At 47.0% G+C, this 23,145-nt stretch overlaps 1 protein-coding gene across 1 annotated transcript in view; it reads right to left on the bottom strand.

Moving 5' to 3' along the window:
- Nucleotides 1-23,145, bottom strand: part of PDE10A (phosphodiesterase 10A) — a gene marked incomplete at its 5' end in the record, with an annotated part of 124,367 nt that overhangs the window by 51,902 nt on the left and 49,320 nt on the right. Inside the window, one exon of the mRNA XM_079780166.1 lies at nucleotides 5,052-5,180. Coding sequence (XP_079636292.1) covers nucleotides 5,052-5,180 — 129 coding nt within the window. The remainder of the gene's footprint in view (nucleotides 1-5,051; nucleotides 5,181-23,145) is intronic.

Here is a 23,145-nt window from a genome sequence, read left to right as displayed (position 1 = left end):
AACATACAACTTTAGAGCTAGATGTGCATATGAATTTTGGAGGGACCTGAAATGACCCGACTTGCTTGTCGTTTCACGATCACCTATAAATGGCTGTACCTGCAAACATGGCTACACTGTGGCTTGTTCAAATGTGCGCACAGAAAAGGCTGTGTAACTAGGACAGGCACCCATGTGGCAGGAGGGATCTCCTGCGGGGCTGGCTACATGGCCAGAACATACTGTGTGACCAATAGGACACAAGAAGCAAGCTGGCCCAGACCCCATTGAAGCCACGGGTTCTGAGTGGCCAGCCCAGGTCCCCGGCCCTCACACAGAGGAAGCATGCGTGTGGCCTCTCCAGGCCCGCACGGAGGCAGCCTCTTGTCTCCACCGCGGCTCTCCAGGGTGTGGAGCCATCAGGAAAGGGCCAGGATGCCCACTTCCACTCACCACAGAGCACAGAAGTTCTAGGCAGAGGCATTAGGCAAGAAAAGTAAATAAAAGACATCAAATTGAAAGAAGTAATAAATCGATCTGTTTGTAGGTGATATGATCTCATAGGTAAAAACCTGAATATTTCACACACAAAAAACACACACTTAGAATTCAACAAAGTAGCAAGATAAAAAAGCAAGCACACAAAAATCAGTTGCATTTCTGTACACTAACAATAAACAATTCAAAAAGGAAACGAAGAAAAAATTCCATTTACAGTAGCTCCAAAAATAATACAATACTTAGGAATTAACCAAAGAGATGAAAGACTTGTACAATAAAACCTACAAAATATTGGTGGAAGAGGTAAAGGGAACATAATGAAAGCACAGCCCACAGTCATGGGCTGGAAGGAAATACTGTAATGGGTCACAAGCATCACTATCATTTATCGAGAAATCCTCAGGGGAACCTCTAGCAATTGAAAATAATATTTAAAATAATGATAGCCCTGACTGGTTTGGCTCAGTGGATAGAGCGTCGGCCTGCAGACTGCAGGGCCCCAGGTTTGATTCCGGTCAAGGGCACGTCGTACCTTGGTTGCGGGCACATCCCCAGTAGGGGGTGTTTTCGGGAGGCAGCTGATCAATGTTTCTAACTCTCTATCCCTCTCCCTTCCTCTCTGTAAAAAATCAATAATATTTAAAAAAATAATAAAATAATCATGATAATACAGTATTTCTCTTTAAATTACATACATAATTAGTCCCTTTACCATGTTCAACAGCAACAAGGCCATAGCAGAATAAATTTACAGCTACCTTTAGGTAATGTATCCTTAGGTAACAAAGAATGGCTCATTTTCTGTGGTAAGCAATAAATAAATTAGTCTAAAGACCACAGTTTCCAATTAATATAAAGCCTATATTTTTAACATACTATGCTAAGAAATACAACCTTATCTTGCTATCAACCCTGTGTCAAAATTAATCTAATAGACATGAATGCTTTTAAATTATTTATTCACTCATTCAATCTTTTATTCATTAAGTGAGATTAATGTGGCCCATTATGTCAAACGCTGCAAAAGATATTAGAGACTCAGCCAATGCATGGAGAGCTCTGTTACTAAAAGGGATTAAATGATTCCTTCCCAAAATGTAAAAACTAGTACACAAAGTATCTATGAAACGGAAGCGAAGGAGGGCAGTATGAGACAGGGGCACTTTTCACACGCATTAACGAAGTCTCAGACAGACTCAGAAGACCCACAGACCTCCATCTATCAGAGTGAAACTCAAATCGCACCAAAGAGACAAAAACATGAGGTAAGTGGTCAACACGTAAAAACACTCCAGTAAAAGCAATTAACGCCAGCATTTCTCATTCTAGGGTGTTACTTAAGACAGCACGAATGTCACTCAGAATTCTCTGGAGCTGGAAGTCACTGAATGTGCTTCAGCAGAGAAGTGGGTGAGTATCGCTCAGCAGCACCAGGGAACACACAAGTGATACGCGCAGCCCCATTCTGCTAAGGATTCAGAGGTGGATGCATCCCACATTTCAGCGTAGAGTTGTCTGGTCCCAAATAGTTTTACCGAACGTTATAATATTGCTAGAAAACACTGTCTTCTAAAAATCACGGTATGGGAGCAGAGCAAATTATTGAGAGTAAATAGAGAGCATAAATAAAGTGACAAAAATACATCACTGGAATCAAAAATATTTTCTTACTGAAGTGGTAAGGCTGGGAGAGGTATTTTTAACAAGCCCATCTCAGGTAATTCTCATCCATGTTGAATTAGGGAAGTAAATATGGTTGTTCATCTATGTTTTAGACGAACTCTCTCAAAGAAAAGCATCAGATACATTCTCAAATGAGGAGTTTTGGCTATGACCGATCCAAGGACCCTGGACTTTTAAAACCCTGAGCCTGAGATCGATTTCAAAAACATTTCTGATTTCCTGAAGGCAGACCCTCCGTTCACCAGTCGCCTCCTGGCCGAGGGTGCGAAGTGGGGGGGCAGCCCTTGCCGGGCCTGTCTGCTCACTGCCCGGCTGCACGCGTCACTCGGGATCCTCTCCCCCCCGTACGCAGATCGGCACGGGGGCTTCGCTTTCTGAGTCTCGTTCCCTAACATGCCTTTTCCCAACACAAAGTCAGTGTTCCACCACGTGCCACAGCCAAGGGGAGCAGTTATTTACGCCACTCGGAAAGACGTCACGGAGGTTCTATGAAAAGTTTCCAGCAAAACTTTACTCCTTGATATTTCACAAACACGGGAGGGAGGGAGACCGTTTTTGCTTTGATTTTAGAACTACTGTGTTAAGACATCTGCAAGTACTTGACCAGCATGGCTCAGTGGTTGAGCGTCGACCTATGAACCAGGAGGTCACGGTTTGATTCCCGGTCAGGGCACACGCTCGGGCTGCAGGCTCAATCCCCAGTGTGGGGCGTGCAAGAAGCAGCCAATCAGTGATTCTCTCTCATCATTGAGGTTTCTATCTCTCTTCCCTTCTCCCTTCCTCTCTGAAATCAATAAAAATAAAAATTTTTAAAAATGTCTACTTGCTAGATATTTTCAAATACACAGTCAACAAATCTGAAGTAATCTTTTTTATTGTTTATCATCTATCTTCCCTATAAGAAAATGACCTTGAGGGGATCGAGTTTATATATTGCTTATTCTACAATTACATACCCAGGTGCTCAATAAATATGTTTGTTGACACACGGAATGGCAAGCCAGAGCAATGAGGAGAACCTGGTCACATTCCTGCTATAGTCACCACTCAGATAAATGTTTCTAGAAATTATTATCCAACCTTTGGTTAAATAATCCAGGCCAATGTTAAATCTCCAGGAAGCTTTTAATAGATGGTGAACTCATTTGCTTTTAGTTCAGATCAAGGCATTTGACACATCTTCTGGTTTTGTATTACACAGAAAAATGATATGGAAGTTCTGTTTAAGTGAAAGTGTAGTTTCGGTATCTGAGAGAGGTTTTTCAGAGAAAGGAGAGAGCACACCAAATGAAGTTCCAAGTAAACCACTTCCACGACCTGTGTTTTCCTCACTTGTGATGTGTGCTAATAGGCACTGCCCCATTTTTGTGTCCTACTCGCTAAAACCACCTAACATTGCAAACTGGCTCACGCCCTGTTCACTGAATCGCCTACGATGCACACACAAGCATAGAAAACATCTGTCACATACAAAGCAGAACAAATGCTATTTAATCTGCAATTTAGGAGCATAATTGAAATCTCACTCCTTCCAAGCATGAAATATTTGAATGAACATTAAATCTTATTTCTAGAATGATGGACAAATACATAGTAGATACATTCTTTGAGTAAAAAAAAAAAAAAAAGAAAGCAACTTCATGTATTTTATGAAAAATATTTAAGGCAGCTGAAAACGCCAGTATTTCTATTATTAATTATTTGACATTTATAAATACACCAATAGCTACATGGTCTGCTGCTGAATAGACATAAAAAGTATTGGCCATAAAACAGTATTGCAGCTCATAATTTTTATTTTTTATTGCAGAATATTTTCTCTCTCTCTCTCTCTCTCTCTCTCTTTTTTTACAATATACAAAATAAATCAGTCTCTATGCGGTCTCCACTTCCGGTCCTCAGGTATCAGGGTTCTCTCCTGCGAGTTTTCCATTGATTATTTAGGAAGTTTTTCTGTATTTTAGTTGTAATATTAGTTTGTTCCTGGGAGCATGTCCATGCAGCATCCGCTTACTCTGCCACCATTTTTAATCTCCGCTGCTCATAATTTTTAGATCATTTGAGTTCAATCAATCACCCTCTTGAGTACCAAATGCAGAAACTTTCAAAACCAGAGTAAGGAGAGTCAGCTCTGAGCAACATGCTGGTAGCACCCTCCTAACAACACAACATTTCAACAATGATCCCTTTAACTTTAAATATAGCACTTTTGCTACACTAAACACATTTCCAGAAGAACAGTATTTATTTTGGTGTTTTTAATATAAAAGGTCCTCGTTTATTTAAAATCATATTGAAAATTAATTTCCACTCTGAAACAATATTCTTAGAAATGAATATTTGGCCAAATGCAATTCATAAAAAACCAAAATTATATGACATTATTCAGATCCTACATATTAATATGTGCATTCAATCTGGCAGGAAATGAACTGCACATCCCTCCTAAGCCCACATTTGTTTTTTCATCAGAGCTGCTTCTTCCGTGGACAGATCTGAATGAAAATCTAATGCCAAGTCATCAGTTTTCCTACTGGGCACAGGTAAAAGCTGCGTGAAAACTTCTTTTGGCAAAATATATTAACAAATATAGCTTTGCAATACAAATAATATTTTAGAATCATTAATAATCATCATTAAACAAAACCAAGTCTAACACTGCATTTTTCAGTGTGTTCACATCTAAATAAATTTTCAGGAATTACCTGTCAAGGTCTTTCTTCTTAGTCAAGGGTCTTTCTTTTCTAGTTCTCTCTTTAGAGTAAAACGATCACAAAGCTAACATGGCACTGTCTGCCGCGTGTTTCCTTTCCAGCGCGTGTCAAATGCCTGTCCTGTGTCACTATCAAGTGGAAAATAAGCCACATTCAGTCTGAATGAGATCTCACCTTCTGCTTTGTTATTCTTCCTCCTCAGCCATTTCTCTACCGTCTCTGTACTAACACTTTCAGATACAAATTCATCTAATATCTGAGGGTGAAGAGAAAGATATGCCTTCACTTTTTCATCTGTCAAACCTGTAAAGGAATTGAAAAGAATAAAATTAACCCATATGACATCTTCATATACATAAAAGATGTAAGAATACTGACTGATTTAAAATATAATAAGTACAAGAAGAATACAAAGATGTGAATGCATACAATGGAATAATATCCAGCATAAAAAGGGAAGATGTTCTGATACATGTACCCCACGAAGGAGCCTTAAAAGCAAGTCAAATAAGCCAGTCCGAAGGACAAACATTCACCCTACGTGTCCATTCACACGACGTGCCTAGGTAGGCAGACGCACAGAGACGGGGCATTGAAGGGGGTTGGCGCTTGGGAAGCGGAGGATGGGAAGTATAGCTTAGCAGGTACAGTTTCTACTTTGAGTGAAGGCATGTTCTAGAAGTAGACAGAGTGATGACTGCACACATTGAGTCTAACGAATGCCCCTGAACACTGGAAATGGCAAAAATGGCAATTTGCTGTTATATATGTTACCACCATAAAAAACAGAAAAAGTAAAATTAGAGCCTCAGTGATTTAAAACTACAGACATTACATCACGAAACAGCTGTGTTCCGACGGCCCATGGCAACGTTACACTTGAACTGAGGCCGTGTCCCAGCTGCGCAGTCACGCCCTGCAGAGTACTCCCCTGTGGTGTCAGCAGCTGCCCTGGGTTTAATACTCAAGGCAAACGAAGCTCTGTAACAGTGCCAACAGGAGAACGGACCACTGGCACCTTCAGGTCCCGGACACGTCCCAGGAGTACGTTCTTATCCGTTATTGCTTACAACACAAACTGGACCCTTGCTTGGGGAAATGAATCTGTAGGTGCAGTCATCGTGAAATGTGTTCACAGAGATTCTACGTCCGTCGTCTGTTTCACCGAAATAATTTCCTCGTCTAATGATAGCTGCCCCTTACTACACCCAGGATTTTCAAAGCACTTTCACATGTTTCCATACTGAATCCATAAAATCATGTTTTGCATTTGGTGCTTCCTGTTGCTGTGTCATTTTGCGAACTTCAAATCCCAAACAGGTTACCCTCAATTATTACTCAGTAACGGTAGTTGTTTCTACTACTGTAGCCTCACTGTCAATTAGTCAATAGAATTGCCATCCTAAGGGATGGTTAGGTGAAAAAGACAATAGACAGATTCTACTTTGTAAAGAAAAAACTAGCCCTAACCAGTTTGGCTCAGTGGACAGAGCGCTGGCCTGTGAACTGAAGGGTCCTGGGTTCGATACTGGTCAAGGGCACATGACCAGGCTGTGGGCTCGATCCCCAGTGTGGGCCGTGCAGGAGGCAGCCGGTCAATGATTCTCCCTCATCATTGATGTTTCTATCTCTCCCTCTCCCTTCCTCTCTGAAATCAATTAAAATATATTTTAAAAAAGAAAAAAGTAAATCTGTCTGACCCCAGGGAACAGGCTGGGTGCTTCCCCACCAGACAGGCCAGGACTCATGGGTGTGATTCTCAGGGGACGGAAGTCACGACTCTGACGACTCTACAACAGGACAGTGTCACTGAGAAGGTAGATGATTTCTTTCAGTGGATTAGTACTTAGGCAACTTAAACAACAGATTTATAGAGAGGGCTAGAGATAAAGGTAGAGATATAGAAATATAGATTTATACAGAGATGGATATTGGTAATAGATTTTTTTCAATGAGAACCTATGTTCACCCTGCAAAAGAGCCCCAGTGATGTAAAGTTCTATTTAAGAAATTCTACAAGGGGTTACACGTAAGACTCACTAGAGAGAGAGAGCTCCCCTGACGGAGCAAGTTGCCGTCCCAGACACAAAAGAAACAGGGTGCTAAGGGAGATGACCTCTGACCTGACCTTCAAGAAGACAATGCACAGTGCGTGCTCTTGAGCTTCTCCCCCACAACACAGCAGGGAGCTGATGCGTGATTCCTGCTTCTCGCTCCCTCCCCTCACTCTTGTGGCTCAGCTTTCCAAGTTCTTACCTAACTGCCTGTGTGTGTGCCCCTCTGCTTTCTCTTCAATAAGCGATGCTGACGGCAGTGAGATCTAACCAGGAGTCTGAATGTGTGTTTGATCTCTAGTCCTTGTTCTTCCACCACCACAAGCTCCCTCTTGACGCAAAACTCAATGATCCTTGTCCTTCCTATTTCTTCTCAAAGTGATTTTAACTCCCACTTCCCCCTTTCTGCTCCTCTCCCTTTTCTCAAAACCCAGGTGGGAAATAAAAAGCCGTAACTGACTCATCCCTCCTGTCATCTCATTTCATGTTAGGGCATTATGATTCAAGTCTTATTTGCCAAGTTACAAAATTACATATCTGACAAGATAAACCAAGAATGCTTAAAACTCGGCAAGAAAAACGAACCAATTAAAAGTGAATCCAATATCTAAACAGATACTTCACCAAAGATGATGCATGGGTGGCAAACACACCTATGAAAAGATGCTCACCTGTCATCCATGAACTGGCGGCAAAGTAAGAAGTGAGATTCCGTAACATCCCTATTGGAACGGCTACAACCACAGTCACCGAGCACCAGCTGGTGGCGAGGCTGCAGCGTAACAAGGACGCTCACGCTGCGGTAAGAAGGCAGAGCAGTGGCCGCCTGGAAGCCTTCTCCTAAAGCTCAGTATGGTCTCCCCACGCGGTCCAGGGGGCTCACCACTAGGGAGTCACCTCACTGGCACGAAGGCTTATGTCCGAACAAAAGCCTGCATGTGACTGTTGATAGCAACTCTACTCATGATCCTTCACCCAAACAGCAAGTACCCAGGTGCTGTGGCATGTCCATGGCATCAGATATGATTTAGCAATAAAGAGAGAGCAGCTAACCAGCCTTGGAAAGAGATGAGTCCTCTAAAATGCACACACTGAGGGCAGTCTGAAAAGGCTGCGTACTATCAAACCCCAATCATACAACATCCTGGGGAAAGCAAAACGAGGGGGGGGGCGGGATCACTGGTTGCCAGGTATTCAACGGGGAGGGAGGAATGGGTGGAGCACGGGGCGGGGGGGGGGGTTGGTCACAGGGTACAGCCTTCTAGCCATAAGTTAAGTTCTGAAGACCTAATTCACATACAGCAGGGTGACTGGAATCAACGCTGCTGCATTATACAGTATACTTGAAAGTTAACAGAGCAGATCTTACAAGTTATCACCCCGCAAAAGAGGTAGTTATGTGAGGGGATGGGGTGTTAACTAACCTTATTGGGGTCCTCCTTTCTCAATACACATGTGTATGAATCATCAAGTTGTACACCTTAAGCTTACCTGTGAGTCGATCATTTCAATAAAACTGAAAAAGTGTTGTCTTCTAATTATCCTCCATTCCTAGTGAAACCAGGTGTGTCTATGACCAAAAAAGCAGTCCCTTACTGAGCCCCGCTGAATACCCTGCCAGGGTTCTGACCTACATCACTGACTCCCACTCCACACGCCTCCAACATGCCTCACCTGCATGGATCAGAAGGCGACCCCACAGCCCTTCGGCACCAGCGCGAGATGGGCTTCCCCCTGGCTAGGCCAGCCACGCCCGCTTCTGGAGCTGAGAAAGCCAGATAAACACTGACGCCCCTCAAAGTGACAGGAGAATGACGACAGCAACGGTTTTGAGTAGAGCTGCAGGAGTAAGCTTAAGTACCCCAAAACCCATCCTCCCGGGACTCCAACGGGATGATGCCCTGCAGCATAAAGAACTCCATACTCGCCCTAACCGGTTTGGCTCAGTGGACAGAGCACTGGCTTGCGGACTGAAGGGTCCCAGGTTTGATTCCGGTCAAGGGCATGTACCTTGGTTGTGGGCACATCCCCAGTAGGGGTTGTGCAGGAGGCAGCTGATCGATGTTTCTCTCTCATCGATGTTTCTAACTCTCTATCCCTCTCCCTTCCTCTCTGTAAAAATATCAATAAAATATATTTTTAAAAGACTTCATACTCTCAGCACTCTGCCTGGCACCCCAGGTCCCTGGGGGAGACAGCTACCCTGGTCCCCGGGTTGGAGGTGACCAGATGCACGCTCAACTACAGGCTGTGTTCTCTGAGGATGTCACTGCACCCTCTTGGCCTTCTGCTCTCATCACCCCGAAAAGGCCGGGCCAATGCTTGCAGGGTTACGGCACATGCGAAGACCACGGAGCCCAAGGGCCCACCCAACACGGCCCCCGCAGTCGGAGGGTGAGGAGATCAGCAGGCCTGTAAGGGACCGAAGAGCTGCCCAGAGGCAGCAGTCCGTGGCCCGGGCGATGGGAAAGAGGAGGAAAGGAGCAAGCAGGGGCAGCAGGTGTCCAAAGAAGCCAGAGGCTTTGGCCGTGAAGACAGCGGGATGGACAAGGCTCTCCTTGGATGATGGTGCCCTGCCCAGAGTAACGGATGTGGATTAAAGGCACAAGGACTGAGTAATCACTGACTTTGAAAAATGCAGATAGAATCAATATTATTAGCACAAACCAGCTGGTAACCATAACCAAAGACTAACGTCAAACTCTGCCACCTGAAGCCGAACGTAATGTCTCAAATGTTGGACAACAGCACGACAGGCAGACAAGCCTTGACCCTGCGTACGTCCCGCACCTCAGCCCGGCGAATACACTGAACCTGTGGCAAAGCGCAGCTGCCGAAGAGCAAGCACAACCTACCAGGTAAAGGAGCAGTAACAAAGAGAACTTCAATCTACCACGCCATGCTGAGATTTTCAGGAAGTGTTTAATAAAATGTTAAAAAAAAAAACAAAACTAATGATAAATAGCGCCATAGAAATAAACCTTTCATAGCATACAATACTTTAAGAAAGGTTTAAAATAGAAAGAATATAAGTTTCATGTGGTACAATTTAATCTAGTGAAATAAAAAGAAGATAAAAATGGAGAAAAGAGAGGCAAAAAAGAAGGGGAATAATAATATATAGGCAGATTTTGAATTCATAACCTCAGTGGTTTAAAACTTGGATTTAGATAAGACAAGCAGAATAACAACTATAATTTTTAATGGTGATTTAATACCCTGGTGAAATACTTTTTAAAGTATTTCCATCAGTATTTTCATTCATCTAAGTGTAAAGGAATTATACCCTAAAGGTGAATGTATACAATCCCACATGTTGGCCATTTCTAGGAACCATTTCTTTTTATTCCTTGTTCAATGAGATTTTAAAAAACCATAATATTCATAAAGAAATTTGAAACAAAGAAAATAAAAAATAGTTTACTCAAAAAAATGTAAAAGTCATACATTTTCTTTCTTTGCTACAAAGCATACCTTCTTAAGATTTTATTACAAGTTGACCGAGAAAGAGCATTTCCTGACTTCCTCTATAGAAGTGTATCACTATTTATACTTCTCCAGTCAATGCAGTAATTCATTTAAAAATATTATTGAGTTCTTACAGTGTCGGGCATTATATCATGTCTTAAATCAGGGAACTCAAGAAATAGTAGGAAGATGAGTAGTCAGACACCTAACTAAGCTGAAAGGTTAACAAGGTGCATAAATGAACATAAAGTGTGTCGGACACGATCAACTCTAAACACTGAGATTCCTTGATTCACTCAATAAATGTTTGTTGAGTGCTCTATGAACCAGACTTATCTCTGTGGCTGATATATAGGAAACCACATCCTTAACCTTGTGGAATTTTGGGGAATTATCTTTAATGCCGGGTAAGGCTCGCCAACAGAAACTAGTCACAAGTTAATGAGGCAGCAGGCAGTGTCGAAGGTGACCCAGCGTTGCCACCTCAGGTGACTGGCGGGAATATGGAAGGCAGAGAGCAGGGAAGGCTCCTGGAAAAGAAGCTGGCTTGAGTCTCGGACCTGCTGAACTGCAGGTGACTGTTGGGCCACCTAGATGGTGACGTCAAGGAGCCGGCAGGAAATACTAATTAATCTGCGGCTCAGAAGTCACCCATATTGATTATCGATTTACAAACACATCAGGTTGCCCAGGAATACTGCAGTGCATCCCATATGGCAAAATAAAATGTTAATTCCCATCTTCACCCTACATGATTTTTTTAAATTATGGAAGAAAATTATAGTAAACACAGTCTCATTAGAAAGATTAAGTCATTCTAGGAAAATAAAAATCATGCATGTATATTTTTCAATTGGATTATATAATAAATCCTTTGATCATTCACCTCTTTATTCAAATCATCAAGACTCAGAATTACAGACAAAAAGAAATCCAATGAAAGTCGATGAGTTGGTCTCTGATCATAAATTAAAAGAACGCATTTTGAGAGAAAAGAGGCACTGAAGATACATCTCACACCGCCGCACAGTGGTCCCTGGCGTCTCTTAGCACAGAGAGGGGAAGGCTCCCTCCCCACGGAGGGAGAGACCGCGGCAACTGCTCCTTCATGTTGTCAAAAGAAAACAGGAAGAAAAACTCTAAGAAATACTAGCTAAAGCTCTTAGCTTTTGTCTTCCATACATACGTCAAAGGAGTTCATCCAAGACTACATTCTGACAAGATTGTTTCTTTATCCTGTCTCCACATCTTAACTTTCTAGAAAGTTCCTGGGCAAGTCTTGGCCCCATTAGCAAACCCAGACCCAGGCTGTCCCTGCTCCCAAGGCCACACCTTCCCGCACTCCCTGCTGGTGAGGACAGAGCCGGCAGCCCAGGAGCCCAGACCATGACGTCCGCGAAGGAGTGGCAAGTCCGAGCACAGACGATGGGCACCGTGGGTAAGGTCGCCCCTCTGCCTCCCTCTACTTCTGCATAACGAGGTCGGAATTCTCCTCCAACGTCATGTTCACAGCTGATAAACGAAACTAGGCCAATAATTAACCAACAGGAACACATACCAGGTTAATCATATTAACTTCAATTCTATATTTAAACCCCAAAATATAAAGTTTTATGAAGCATTAAAATTGGTTTTTCTGGATCATGTAGGAAGTCCTTTCCATTAATTTTTAGTGCCATTGTGTGTTTCAAAATTCCAACATCAGAATTGGAAACGATTTAAGTGTTATAATGAAATTTAATTACATCGGAAAGACTGGCAATAAGAACACCTATTTCCTAACGTAACCGCATTAGAGAGGAAATAAACGACGCTGACAGGGCCCTCTGAGGCTGGTCAGGAAAGGCAGCGCGTCTCTCTCTCGAAGCCCAGCCTGGCTCAGCATGACTGTCGCTACCTTACTAGACGCTCTGTCCTCGTTCCTTATTTTACCACTAAAAATTGTAACATTTAAAATAGTTCAAGAGAGAGAAACCAAATGTCCGTTCACAGGGTGGAGTTTCTTTAGAACATACTTCCTTATTAAGGCCACAAGCCTGGGAAAGTAATGAATTTGACCTTCTTAAGTCAACATGAAAGGTCTCAATTTTTCACCTATCTATAAAAATCTATAATAAAAGCGTAATATGTTAATTAGACCAGATGTCCTTCTGGACAACCTGCCGGACGAAGCCGGGACTGCGAGGGAAGCCTGGGTCCCGGGTGCCAGAGGGAAGCCGGTGCCAGCAGCCAGGGGAAGAAGGCCAACTCTTGCACGAATTTTGTGCATCGGGCCTCTAGTTTTATATGAAAACACTAGCATTAGCTGTTCTTCCAGATAACTTCCAGATAAACATTTAAGCTATTTAATTGAACGTCGCATGTACAACAAATGAAGCTCTCTTGATTCACACCGAGTAAGGGCCGTCACTACCCGGAAAGCGCGGCGGCTCACCCAGGACATCAGTCCACGCAGGATGGGAGAGCACTGGGCAGGGCTGCTGTCCCTGCCGTGGCGGCGCACCTGGCCCAGGGGAAGCCATGTGCCAGGAACACAGGGCTAGTCTCTGGCAGAGCAGACTTGGGTCGGATCCCAGACCCTCCTCAGTGCTTTCCGAGCAAGCAGCTGCTCTCTACCCGTGCCCTGTGGCTGCCACGACCATCTCCACAACCGGGGCTTCACCGGCAGAAACTCCGGGGCCTCGGGGAGAACCTCTGTCTCGGTGGGTAGGCACCTCTGGCCCCCGGGTCCCACTGCCTCCTCCCCTCGGGGTGTGCCATCTCTCCCTCTGCCTCTCCTACAAAGACACTTGTCATCAGACTTAGTGCCCAACCAAGTCATCCAGAATGAACTTATTTCAAGATCCTTAACTTCATCACATCTGCAAAGACTTTCTCCAAATAAGGTCATAGCCACAGACTCTGTAGTTAGGTCGAGGGCAGAGAGCTGGGGGGTGGGGGGGCATGGGGGGGGGAGCATGGCTCTGTCCTCCAGTTCGCAGGCCTGGTTGGTATCCCCGGAAATAGTGAAAACTATAATTGATTAGAGAAAAGGTGAGGATTTGGAGTCAAGTCGGGCAGACCTGGACCCAAAAAGGGTCTCTACCAGGTGGTAACTGTGATTTTGGATCAAGTACTTAAGTCCCTGGGCCTCGGTTTTATTTTGATAAAAGTACATACACCGGTCGCATGGACTTTTATGATCAATTCGATAATAAAAGGCAGGCTCCTGGGCCTCGTCCTTCCTCAGACGATGCCTCAACTCGATGAAACCCGGCCTCTCTCCCCCCCGAGTGAGCGAGCACACCCCTGCGGGCCCAGTGAGTAACCCTGTGTCACGCAGGCTGTCACGGCGTGGCTGCAAGAGGCTCTCATGCGGCACACACAACTCCAGGCGCGGCCGACCCCAAGCACCCAGCCTGCGCCCCGTGCAAGACGGGCTCGCCCTGCGTCGCCTGCCTGACAAACGCTTCGTGAGGAGCACATCGCGGCCAGCGAGCAAAGCTGTGGTCTCTCCCGCAGAAAGCCCGTCTCCTGCCATCACTGCGCCACAAGCAGACAGAGCCCGTCGGGCTCGCCTCGCCGGGACCCCACGCTCACAGAGATGCGCGCTCAGCGGGCCGCACGCCCTCGCTCGCTCGTGGGTGATGTTCACACGCTGATGTTGACAAGTCTTTGGAGTGGCTATGGGTCTTAAGGTATTTTTGGCTCACACGTCCTTAAAATACTCACTAACGCAGAGAAGTGCGTCCAGAGGACGGTCGGCCTTCCAGGCAATTCGGCTCAAGAAATTAATGGAAAGTCACCGCCTTGGGACTGCATTTCACATGCGGAAAAGCGCTGAGAAGGAACGGCAGAAGGTGTGAAGGATGTGACTGCATTATCCCGGGGGACTGCGTCCCGGCAGCAGCCCTGGCAAACTAATAGCCCTCCTTGCTGACCATCTTACACTTCTTTCTAAAATACGTTCAAAGATAGATCTGATCTTCTTAACAACTGCATTGTGTGAAGAAATAATAAACATGCAAAAACAGACTATTAATCTGCTCTGATATGTATAACATGCAAATGTATGCCTACAATCTTCCTAATGCTCACATTTAGTTGCTTCCACCAGGAGAAACAATCAAGATAAATGAGAGTCCTTTAGTGAGAATTAATGCAATGCATATAATAATGTGTTTTACCATCTGCTTTCACAAACACAAGCGGGAAATTATGGCAATTCAGGTTATTTTAGTATATTAATATCAAAAAGAGAGCATATTTTGTTTATGATGTTTTCAGAATCAAAACCAATTTTCTCAAGTACTACTTAATTTTAAAATAGAAACAACTTAATTTTCTTTAACAAAGTAACAAACTAACATCTCAACTAAAAAACATCTTCCAAGTATTTGGTGAAAGATGTATGCGAGGTGGCGTTTTTAGTAAATCCATGTCAAACATTAAGAGTCTCTCCACCATCCGCGTGGTTTCCAAAGGCAGGAACGACACTGCATTCCTCATCGCATCCCCAGAGCGCGCAATGGCCGCCACGTCTTGTCAGGAGCGGGATTCATGGTCTACCCGCCGACATACCACCGAGTCAGCTGACAGGGAGCCACTGCCCCAGGGAACACGGTCAGGCTCCTGTGAACTTCTGGTCACATTCCCATCCACCGATCACTACGTAACGTGTTTACGTGTGTTTCTCTTCAAAGACCTTTTTTAGTCTACACCAGTGATGGCGAACCTAACGCCGCATGCCGAGGATGAAACATTTGCTGCTCCTGAGGATGAAACATTTGCGAAATAATGTTTTTTCCTCAAAGTGACACACTACCCGAGTTATGCTCAGTTTTTTGGCGAAGTTTGACACACCACGCTCAAAAGGTTGCCCATCACTGGTCTACACTGTGGGTTCATGAGCACTGCACCCTAACTCAGGCCTCACGACGCTTCTCACACACACTGTCTCCACGAGGCTCACCGCTGCCTCCTCATGCCTATCAGGACCCCAGACAGAGCAACAGCACTAGGCCTGGCCACTTTACACAGCAAGGTCCCCCAAACAATGCACAGAACCCAGCCGGTGTGGCTAAGTGGTTGAGTGTCGACCTATGAACCAGGAGGTCACAGTTTAATTCCCGGTCAGGGTACATGCCTGGGTTGCAGGCTCGATCCCCAGTCTAGGGCGTGCAGGAGGCAGCTGATCAATGATTCTCTCTCATCCTTTTTTTTTTTTTTAATATATTTTATTGATTTTTTTACAGAGAGGAAGGGAGAGGGAGAGTTAGAAACATCGATCAGCTGCCTCCTGCACAGGCCCTACCAGGGATATGCCTACAACCAAGGTACATGCCCTTGACCAGAATCGAACCTGGGACCCTCCATTCCGCAGGCCGACGCTCTATCCACTGAGCGAAGCCGGTTAGGGCTCTCTCTCATCCTTGATGTTTCTCTCTCTCTCCCCCTCTCCCTTCCGCTCTGAAATTAGTAAAAATATTTTTTAAATGCAGAGAAATGGGAAAAAACATAGTACTAAATCCACAGCAAACAGGATTCTTGTTTCCAGCATGAGAGCCGGGACCAAAAGGCAGAGTGCCACGTGGTGCAGCCTCACCAGAAGGTGCCGCTCCGTGGATGACCCCGCTTCCCACGGCTCTGCCCACACACATGTGCTTCAGTGACGGCGAGAGCACCAGAGCCCCGCTCCTAGGCTACACATACATCTTAGTGAGCAGACGGACTCGCGAGGACAGAACCCACACGCAATGAGGACAGACTCTACGTTCACCCAGCAGGCATCTGAGGAATGCGCAGGGATGGAAGAGGGAGTGAATGAAATCATTAGCATAATCAGGTGCTCCCGTGACCCCCAGCAACATCATCATTTTGATCCACTGAGACACGGCCACGTGACATGGACCCACCAGCGACCGCTGCTCTCACCGTGGCCCAGGCGGACCTGGGAACTAGGCCCTGCCCTGCCTAGCGCGCACAGGCTACTCGCTTTGTTTATCCCACCGCTCTTGGCTGCTGAGTGAGAAACTTCTAAAACAAGTGTCATCCAATTCTGCTGGGAAACCTACCGACTTCATTTAGTCCCTCCACCAGCTGGAACAAGAAATTACCCACCACTCGGGCACAGCGCGGGGCAGTAGAACATTCCTGTGCTCGGTCAGTCTCCGCTGCGGACAATGCTCTCTCCGAGGGAGAGGGGCCAGCTGCGGGCTGCCCGCGAGCGGTCACATGGTGTTCTTGGAAAGCCAGTTCTCACTGGTGGGAACCATCTGAAAGCATGTGACACCCTGGGGGAGTGTCACACCTCCCTCACGGGCAAACTGATTCTGCTCTTTAAGTTTCCATTCAGACCTAGTGCCCGTTTGGCTAGGTGGACAGAGCATCGGCCTATGGACAAAAGGGCCCTGGGTTTGATTCCGGTCAACAGCATGTACCTCGGTTGCAGGCTCCGCCCCTGCCGGGCCCTACTCAGGGCTCACGCAGGAGGCAACCAACCCATGTGTTTCTCTCACATCGATGTTTCTCTCTGTCTTTCCCCCTCTCTCCCTAAAAATCAATGGAAAGATGTCCTTGGGTGAGGATTAACAACAACAACAAAAATTCCCATTCATTGGTGTTCAGCCCCAGCTGGTCGGCCTGTGATGTTTATTTCTCACAAGCCACAGGCATTCTCCACTGTTTCAAGTTGTGCCACAAAAACATACAAAAGTTTTCAAGCCATTGCTCGCTGGCGTTCTACTGTTTCCCATGCAGACACTTCCCCGGCCTCAGCCTGCTGCCTCGCTGTCACCCAGCTCGCCCAACTCATGGCAGCTGCCAGCTCTTCCTTCACCATCAGGGCGCCAGATCCTCCCAGCGACTCAGAAATAAACCCATGTCTGGGCATACACGCATCATTCCGCACACAACTAACGTACACGCACTGCACAGAAGCAGTAACGCACAGAACCGGGCTCGTTTCTCTTTCTAGCAGAGAAATGGTTAAATAAAAACAAAGCACATCTTTTATTGAATGTCACATATTACCTTTAAAACTCCAACTCGCTAACTCAGTACTGAATCACTTAATGACAGAAAGTTAGCAGCTAAACAGAAGGGGCACTGTTTTTCTGGGCACAACAGCATCACCTAATTAGAGCCAGGACTCTGCCTGTCAAAGACAGCCTCTGAGCTCCACCTCATGCTGACCTACCCAGCAAATTAGCTAACCTTTCTGGGCCTCGATTTCCATCTGTAAAATGGAGATAATAATAGTACCTATACCTCATAGGTTTGTTTTGAGGATTAAATAATAACAGATAAAAACTGCTTAAAACAGTGCTCAGTACGTTATTTATTGCTAACACATAAATATGATATTAGTTTGCGGAACAGTCAACAAAAGAGGACTACGTCGTCAGAAAAGCGGCCTCGGTAGAACATCACAGCCTAGAAATGGAACTTGAGGAATGCAGAGGCATCGCTAAACTCCAAACACTTCTTTTCAGCTTCCTCGGTGACAAAAAATTAGATATTGAACAGTCATGCTCAGATTTTTCAATGTCTACATATGCATTTCACCATTCTTCATGGCTTTAAGTGGCTATATGAGTTTATTTTTGTAATCAACAGTTCTCACTGTTCATTTTATTTAACTCGTGTGTATTTTGAAATGTAGTTTACATGATGATGCAAAACGTGAATCTCACTAACCTGAGCTGGTCTTAAGAAACAGTAACTGATAATTTTGATATATAATGTGCGAGCTGTTTAGGTTTTTAGAGCGTTGGCTTTGCGACAGGCACCTCGGGCTCCCCTTTATAGCGAGGCAAGCACAGAGCCACAGGGTGAAGTTATCTTTATCCCTTAGGATAGGGGTGGGGACCTTTTTCCTGCCAAGGGCAATTGGGATATTTATAACATCATTCTCAGGCCATACAAAACTATCAACTTAAACATGAGCCTGCTCTATCTGGCCAAACATTTAATTAACTCCCCCCTAATGCCTTGGCAGGGCCAGACCAATGATTTCGAGGGCCGGATGCTCCCACCCCTGCTTTAGGGTTTCATAATGAACCACAAAGACAGTGAAGCGCACACCATACCGGACGCGATTCTGCTCAGACTGTCCATACGAAGACAGTTCGGCTCTAGAGCATGCTCTGTTCTGTCTGCATTCTTTTTAATCAGGAGAGAGAATAAGGTGGGCATATGCGTGGACTACCACCGGTCTCGGCGAGTCCAATCTCATGAACCTAGACCCTCTCCACATTTCCGTGGAAATGCCAATAAGGATGTCGAGACAAACAGCCTCTCCGATGTTAAGTGTTGCCGAACTGATCCTGGTCCCTACTCCGTTTTTCCCCTCCTCGAAGTTTATTAGAATCAGACAGAGCAAGCCCGGGAGAGTTTATGAAACCCACTCAACTAACCCCTTTCCTCAAGCTCGCCACACTTATTTCTTCACACACACACAAAATGAATCCACAAATGTGAAGACTTGTAAGCGGTAACAAACATATCATAGAATATCATTCCTGATGAATTAAACACATTTGTGCCAACAAACATTTATTTCCGCCAAACAATTCAGAAATAATACTGAACCATTTAAACAGACAGGAATCTGGCCCACAGTCAAGAAAAGCAATCATGTATTTTAAAAAGCACTTCAATAGAGCTGCGCTTTCAGACAAAGCCTTTCCCGCTCGCTCGGCACAGAATGTGGGCAGGGTGCCAAGGCTCCTTATCAGCGGGCTGACATCAGAGCGGGCCTGCGTGCGTCAGCGCCAGGAGGGCCCCTGGCCGTGGCCACGGACCATGTGTTCCTTATCTTATCAGTTACAGTGTCTGGCACTTCACCCGGTGCGTGAACCTGAGAGGAAGGAAGGTGTGTGCTTGTGAGGGTGTAGGTTGGGGCTGTGCGCTAAGCAGACTGCCGCTTGTTCACAAAACAAACAGGCCCGCACAGTCACGGTGATGGAAGTTCCTGGCCTCGAACCCAACCCAAAGAGAGTTTACAACGAGGCGCTCCAGCTCTCTGTGACCACCGCTCTCCTAGCCTCGCAAACGTGTGTCAAAATTAGACTTTCGGAAGAGGGAGTCCATTAGATCCCCCCTGGCAGAGCTAAAGAAAAGGCAATTTCTTAGAAACGTACACATAGCTCTTACATTAGCTCCAGTAGAGCAGTTCTTTGGGGTTGTGAATAAGATGAAAACGGCTTCCAAACGTTTGCTAACGTTTGCATCTCTAAAGATCAGGCCTGGAAGGCGGGAGAGGGACACTCGAGGACCCGGTGCGGCTCAATCCGTCACTCAAACCCAGACTGAGAGTTTCCTGAAGAGAAAAAGGGCCTGAGAAGAACTACCCAGAAATTAACGTTTTTTAAATGATTTTAAAATCACTTTAGAAGAAATTTTAAGTATTTAGACATCACACTTGCTAAGTAAAAATTAATTTTCTGATGTCATAAACTAGTACTTTTAATATCCAAAACAAAAATCATTTAATACTGTCAACTCAAAGTGTGCATGTTAAATAGTCCTCTACTAAAAACAACATGATTTACAATTACCTCACAACACTGGTTATACAGCTAACAAAACAAGAGACTTATGAAAGTACATTTAAACCCACCACTTCCTATTCCTTCGAGCTTGCCCGTTAAATTAGAATACATACAATTAATTTGAACCCAGATACTCTTCTACGTGGGTTGGCGGTCATGCTCTTATAAACCACATGGGAAAAACTGTTTTCTCCCGTCACAAAATTTCCCTCCCAGCCCACAACCTTCCACTCTGGACGGAAATACTGTCTTTCCCCACAACAGTCATGATGCAGCTCTAACCCTCACGGGGACGGCCCTCGGAAACGGGGCCTTTGCCGCTAACAGGTACTGGGAGCGGGCCCTCGTGAGGGGAGGGAAGAGCCACCATGTCCCTCCACCAGGTGAGAGCCCAGCGAGAAGAACCACCTGCGGGCCAGGGAGGAATTCTCACCAGGAAGTGAGTCACCCGCCCCTGGCTCTTGGGCCCGTCAGCCCTGAGAACTGGGAGGAATAACTGCTGGGTGAGCCAGCAGCCTGTGGTCTTTTATCCCAGAGCAAGCCCCGCAGGCCAAGACACTTTTCCTGTCCTCACGCCTCATTCCTTCCACAGTCTGACCTTTGCCCTCAACTTTGGCACCTGATCATCACCTGGTTTCTCTGCCTAAACCTTGCCTATTGATTCCGAAAATCTTTGCCAATTACTACAATAATGCCTCAGCTGCCACCACGGAACCCCTTGCTTATCCCCAGCAGTATGTCAACACAAGCGTCCGATTCCCTTCCCTGACACTTCTAACTGTTTAGAGAAAAATGCAGTCATGCCGATTCTTTCTCCCCCGAGACTCCCAATCCCGATGAGGGGAGTCAGGACCGTCCCGTTAATACAGCATTCACACCTCGTTATCTCCCTGACACATGACCTTCCCCCCCCCCCCTCGAGAGGATCCTTGTTTTCCCTCTTCCACGTTTCTCTGAACTTTCCCTTGTTTTCTATCTTCTCTCCTAATGCAGCCAGCTCTGCCTCTCAGAGGGAGATTCTTTCTCCGCCTTCAATGTCCTCCTTCAATTAACCCCTCTCATCTCATTCAGCTCTCCTTAGCGCCAAGCTCTCTTCATCTCCTCTCACAGGTTTCTAACATGCTCAGGCTCCCAACAATCCTGAAACAACAATCTCCCGCAAGCCCGGTGAACTCATCAGCCATCCTCTACTTCTTCCTTTCACCGAGTTGAAACAGCAGTCCAGTGTGTGCTTGACCGTCCTTCATTCCGATTAATGCCTGGATCGGCCCGCTCTGAGGTCAGCCGCCAGCACTGCACGGAAACGGCTTTTGCCAAGAGAAGCCGCTCCCCTGAACAGATAAACATCATTCTCTCGCTTTTAGGATGATCTCAATCTTCATCTTCGTTGGCCTCAGCAATGTCAGATATTGCTAACCAGCCCCTGGCTTCCTCGAGAATTTCTCCCACAACATAGCTAAGGAGGCCGGTTTACCCAACAGTCCGTTTGCCTAAAGCAAATATGTTTTTAAACAGAGCAATCACTCTATAAAATCTAAAATGAGAAACAGCCAACCAGAACTTACAGGCATCTCCAAAAGCTGTTAAAGCGAACCCCTCCCGTTTAAAAGCTGTGCGCTTTTTAACACAATAAAACCCTTCCAGCAAGGGTGGATGTCCAAGACTTTCAATGCGTGAATGAAAGATATTTTAGTCAATTGCTATTTTTAATAAACTGGCAGATTACAACCGAGCTCCGCAGTAGTCATGTGCTGTCCGCCTAACCGCCCTCCCAGGTTCCTTTCGCTGACTGTTCAAGCCGAGCTTTCCTCTTCCATCCTCACCTGCATCCTCTTCCAAGTCTTCTCTCCCCCTTGTCTTCCACTGTAACGTCCCTGTGGATGCCTTCTACATCCATCCTCCTAGCTTCTAAAGGAAAAAAATCAAATAGCTACCAGGTAACTGACACCCCCACTTCTTCCACCCTGACTCCTCCCTCTCCTGTACCCCATCTCTTTTTAGGTCAAATCCTCCTCCTCCCGGTCACCAAGGCCAAACCCCCCGCCACCCTCCGAATCACTGTCGCCTTCCATCCTCGAACACGTGCAATGCCTGCGGGGTCCCGCTCGCGCTACCTGCACCGCCTGTCTGCCCCGCTGGGCCCTGTCCACCCCCCGGCACTGCCTCCGCTCAGGACGCGGGCCGGCGGCCACCACTTCCTCCCGCAAGGTCAGGGCAGGTCCCATCTCCGGCTCAGAACAGCCTCGCTGGACAGTCATGGGGACAACTTCCTGTGTGAGGACGGGTCACTGTGTGGCCATCGCACGGGAAAGGCCACGCTCCTGCCAACGTGTCCGCCACACCCGGGCTCCCGCCGCGGGACACACGGACCGACCGCAGGGCAGGGGGCGAGGACGGCGTGGGGCCCTGAGGTCAGCGCGGCCCCCAGTGCACCCGTTACGGGCCTCCTCTTCCCCGGTGCAGGCCGTGGGGGCCGGTTTCCCGCCTCAGTCGAAGGGCCCCGGGCAGTCCCCGCACCAGCCAGGCTCCCGCTCCAGGCCGCAGGCCAGTCCCTCCGCGCACGCGCAGGAGGGCACTTCCGGCGGGAGGGCCGCCAGGCCGGGAGCCTGCGCACCACGGGGAGGCGCCGGCGCTGTCCTTCACAGGCCCTGGGGCAGCCGGCCGCCCCGGCCCACACCCCCCGCCTCCCACTCAGCAAGTCCTCCACGGCCTCGGGCACCACGCTGGCCTCCAGCGGGGGGAGTCCTGCCCGCCCTGCCCGCCCTGCCCCTGGGCCTGGAAGACCCCACACCTGGGCCCCAGCAAGGCCGCCCCCGAGCCCGCCCACGGCTCTGACCGGCGCTGGGGCAGGGCCGCCCCGCGTCCCCCCAGCAGCACCCACCTCCGACGCACCTCTGGGGGCCCCTCCAGGTCTGGGGGCCCCTCCGGGTCTCCGGGCCCTTCCAGCCCCAGCCCCGCCCCGCGGAGGCCGCCCCGCAGCCTCAGGACAGGCCCTCAGGGGCCTTCGCCCCTCCCCGCCACGCGGCACTGGGCGCCCAGCGCCAGGCACTTCCGGTGACGTCACACGCACACCGGAAACAGAAACGCCCAGCCACCAGCGCAGAGTCCGCGTCACGGTTTCTAGGTTTTACCAACGGCGTTCCCAACCGGATACAAAGCCCAGCGATGCCGACTCTTAGAAATAACAAGTAAAAGATGGGGTCGCTCCCGCAG

The sequence above is a fragment of the Cnephaeus nilssonii genome, assembly GCF_951640355.1.
Source record: "Cnephaeus nilssonii genome assembly, chromosome: 9".
Taxonomy (NCBI): Eukaryota; Metazoa; Chordata; class Mammalia; order Chiroptera; family Vespertilionidae; genus Cnephaeus; species Cnephaeus nilssonii.
The sequence above is the reverse complement of the archived record's forward strand: the minus strand, read 5'-3'. Positions and strand labels throughout refer to the sequence as shown.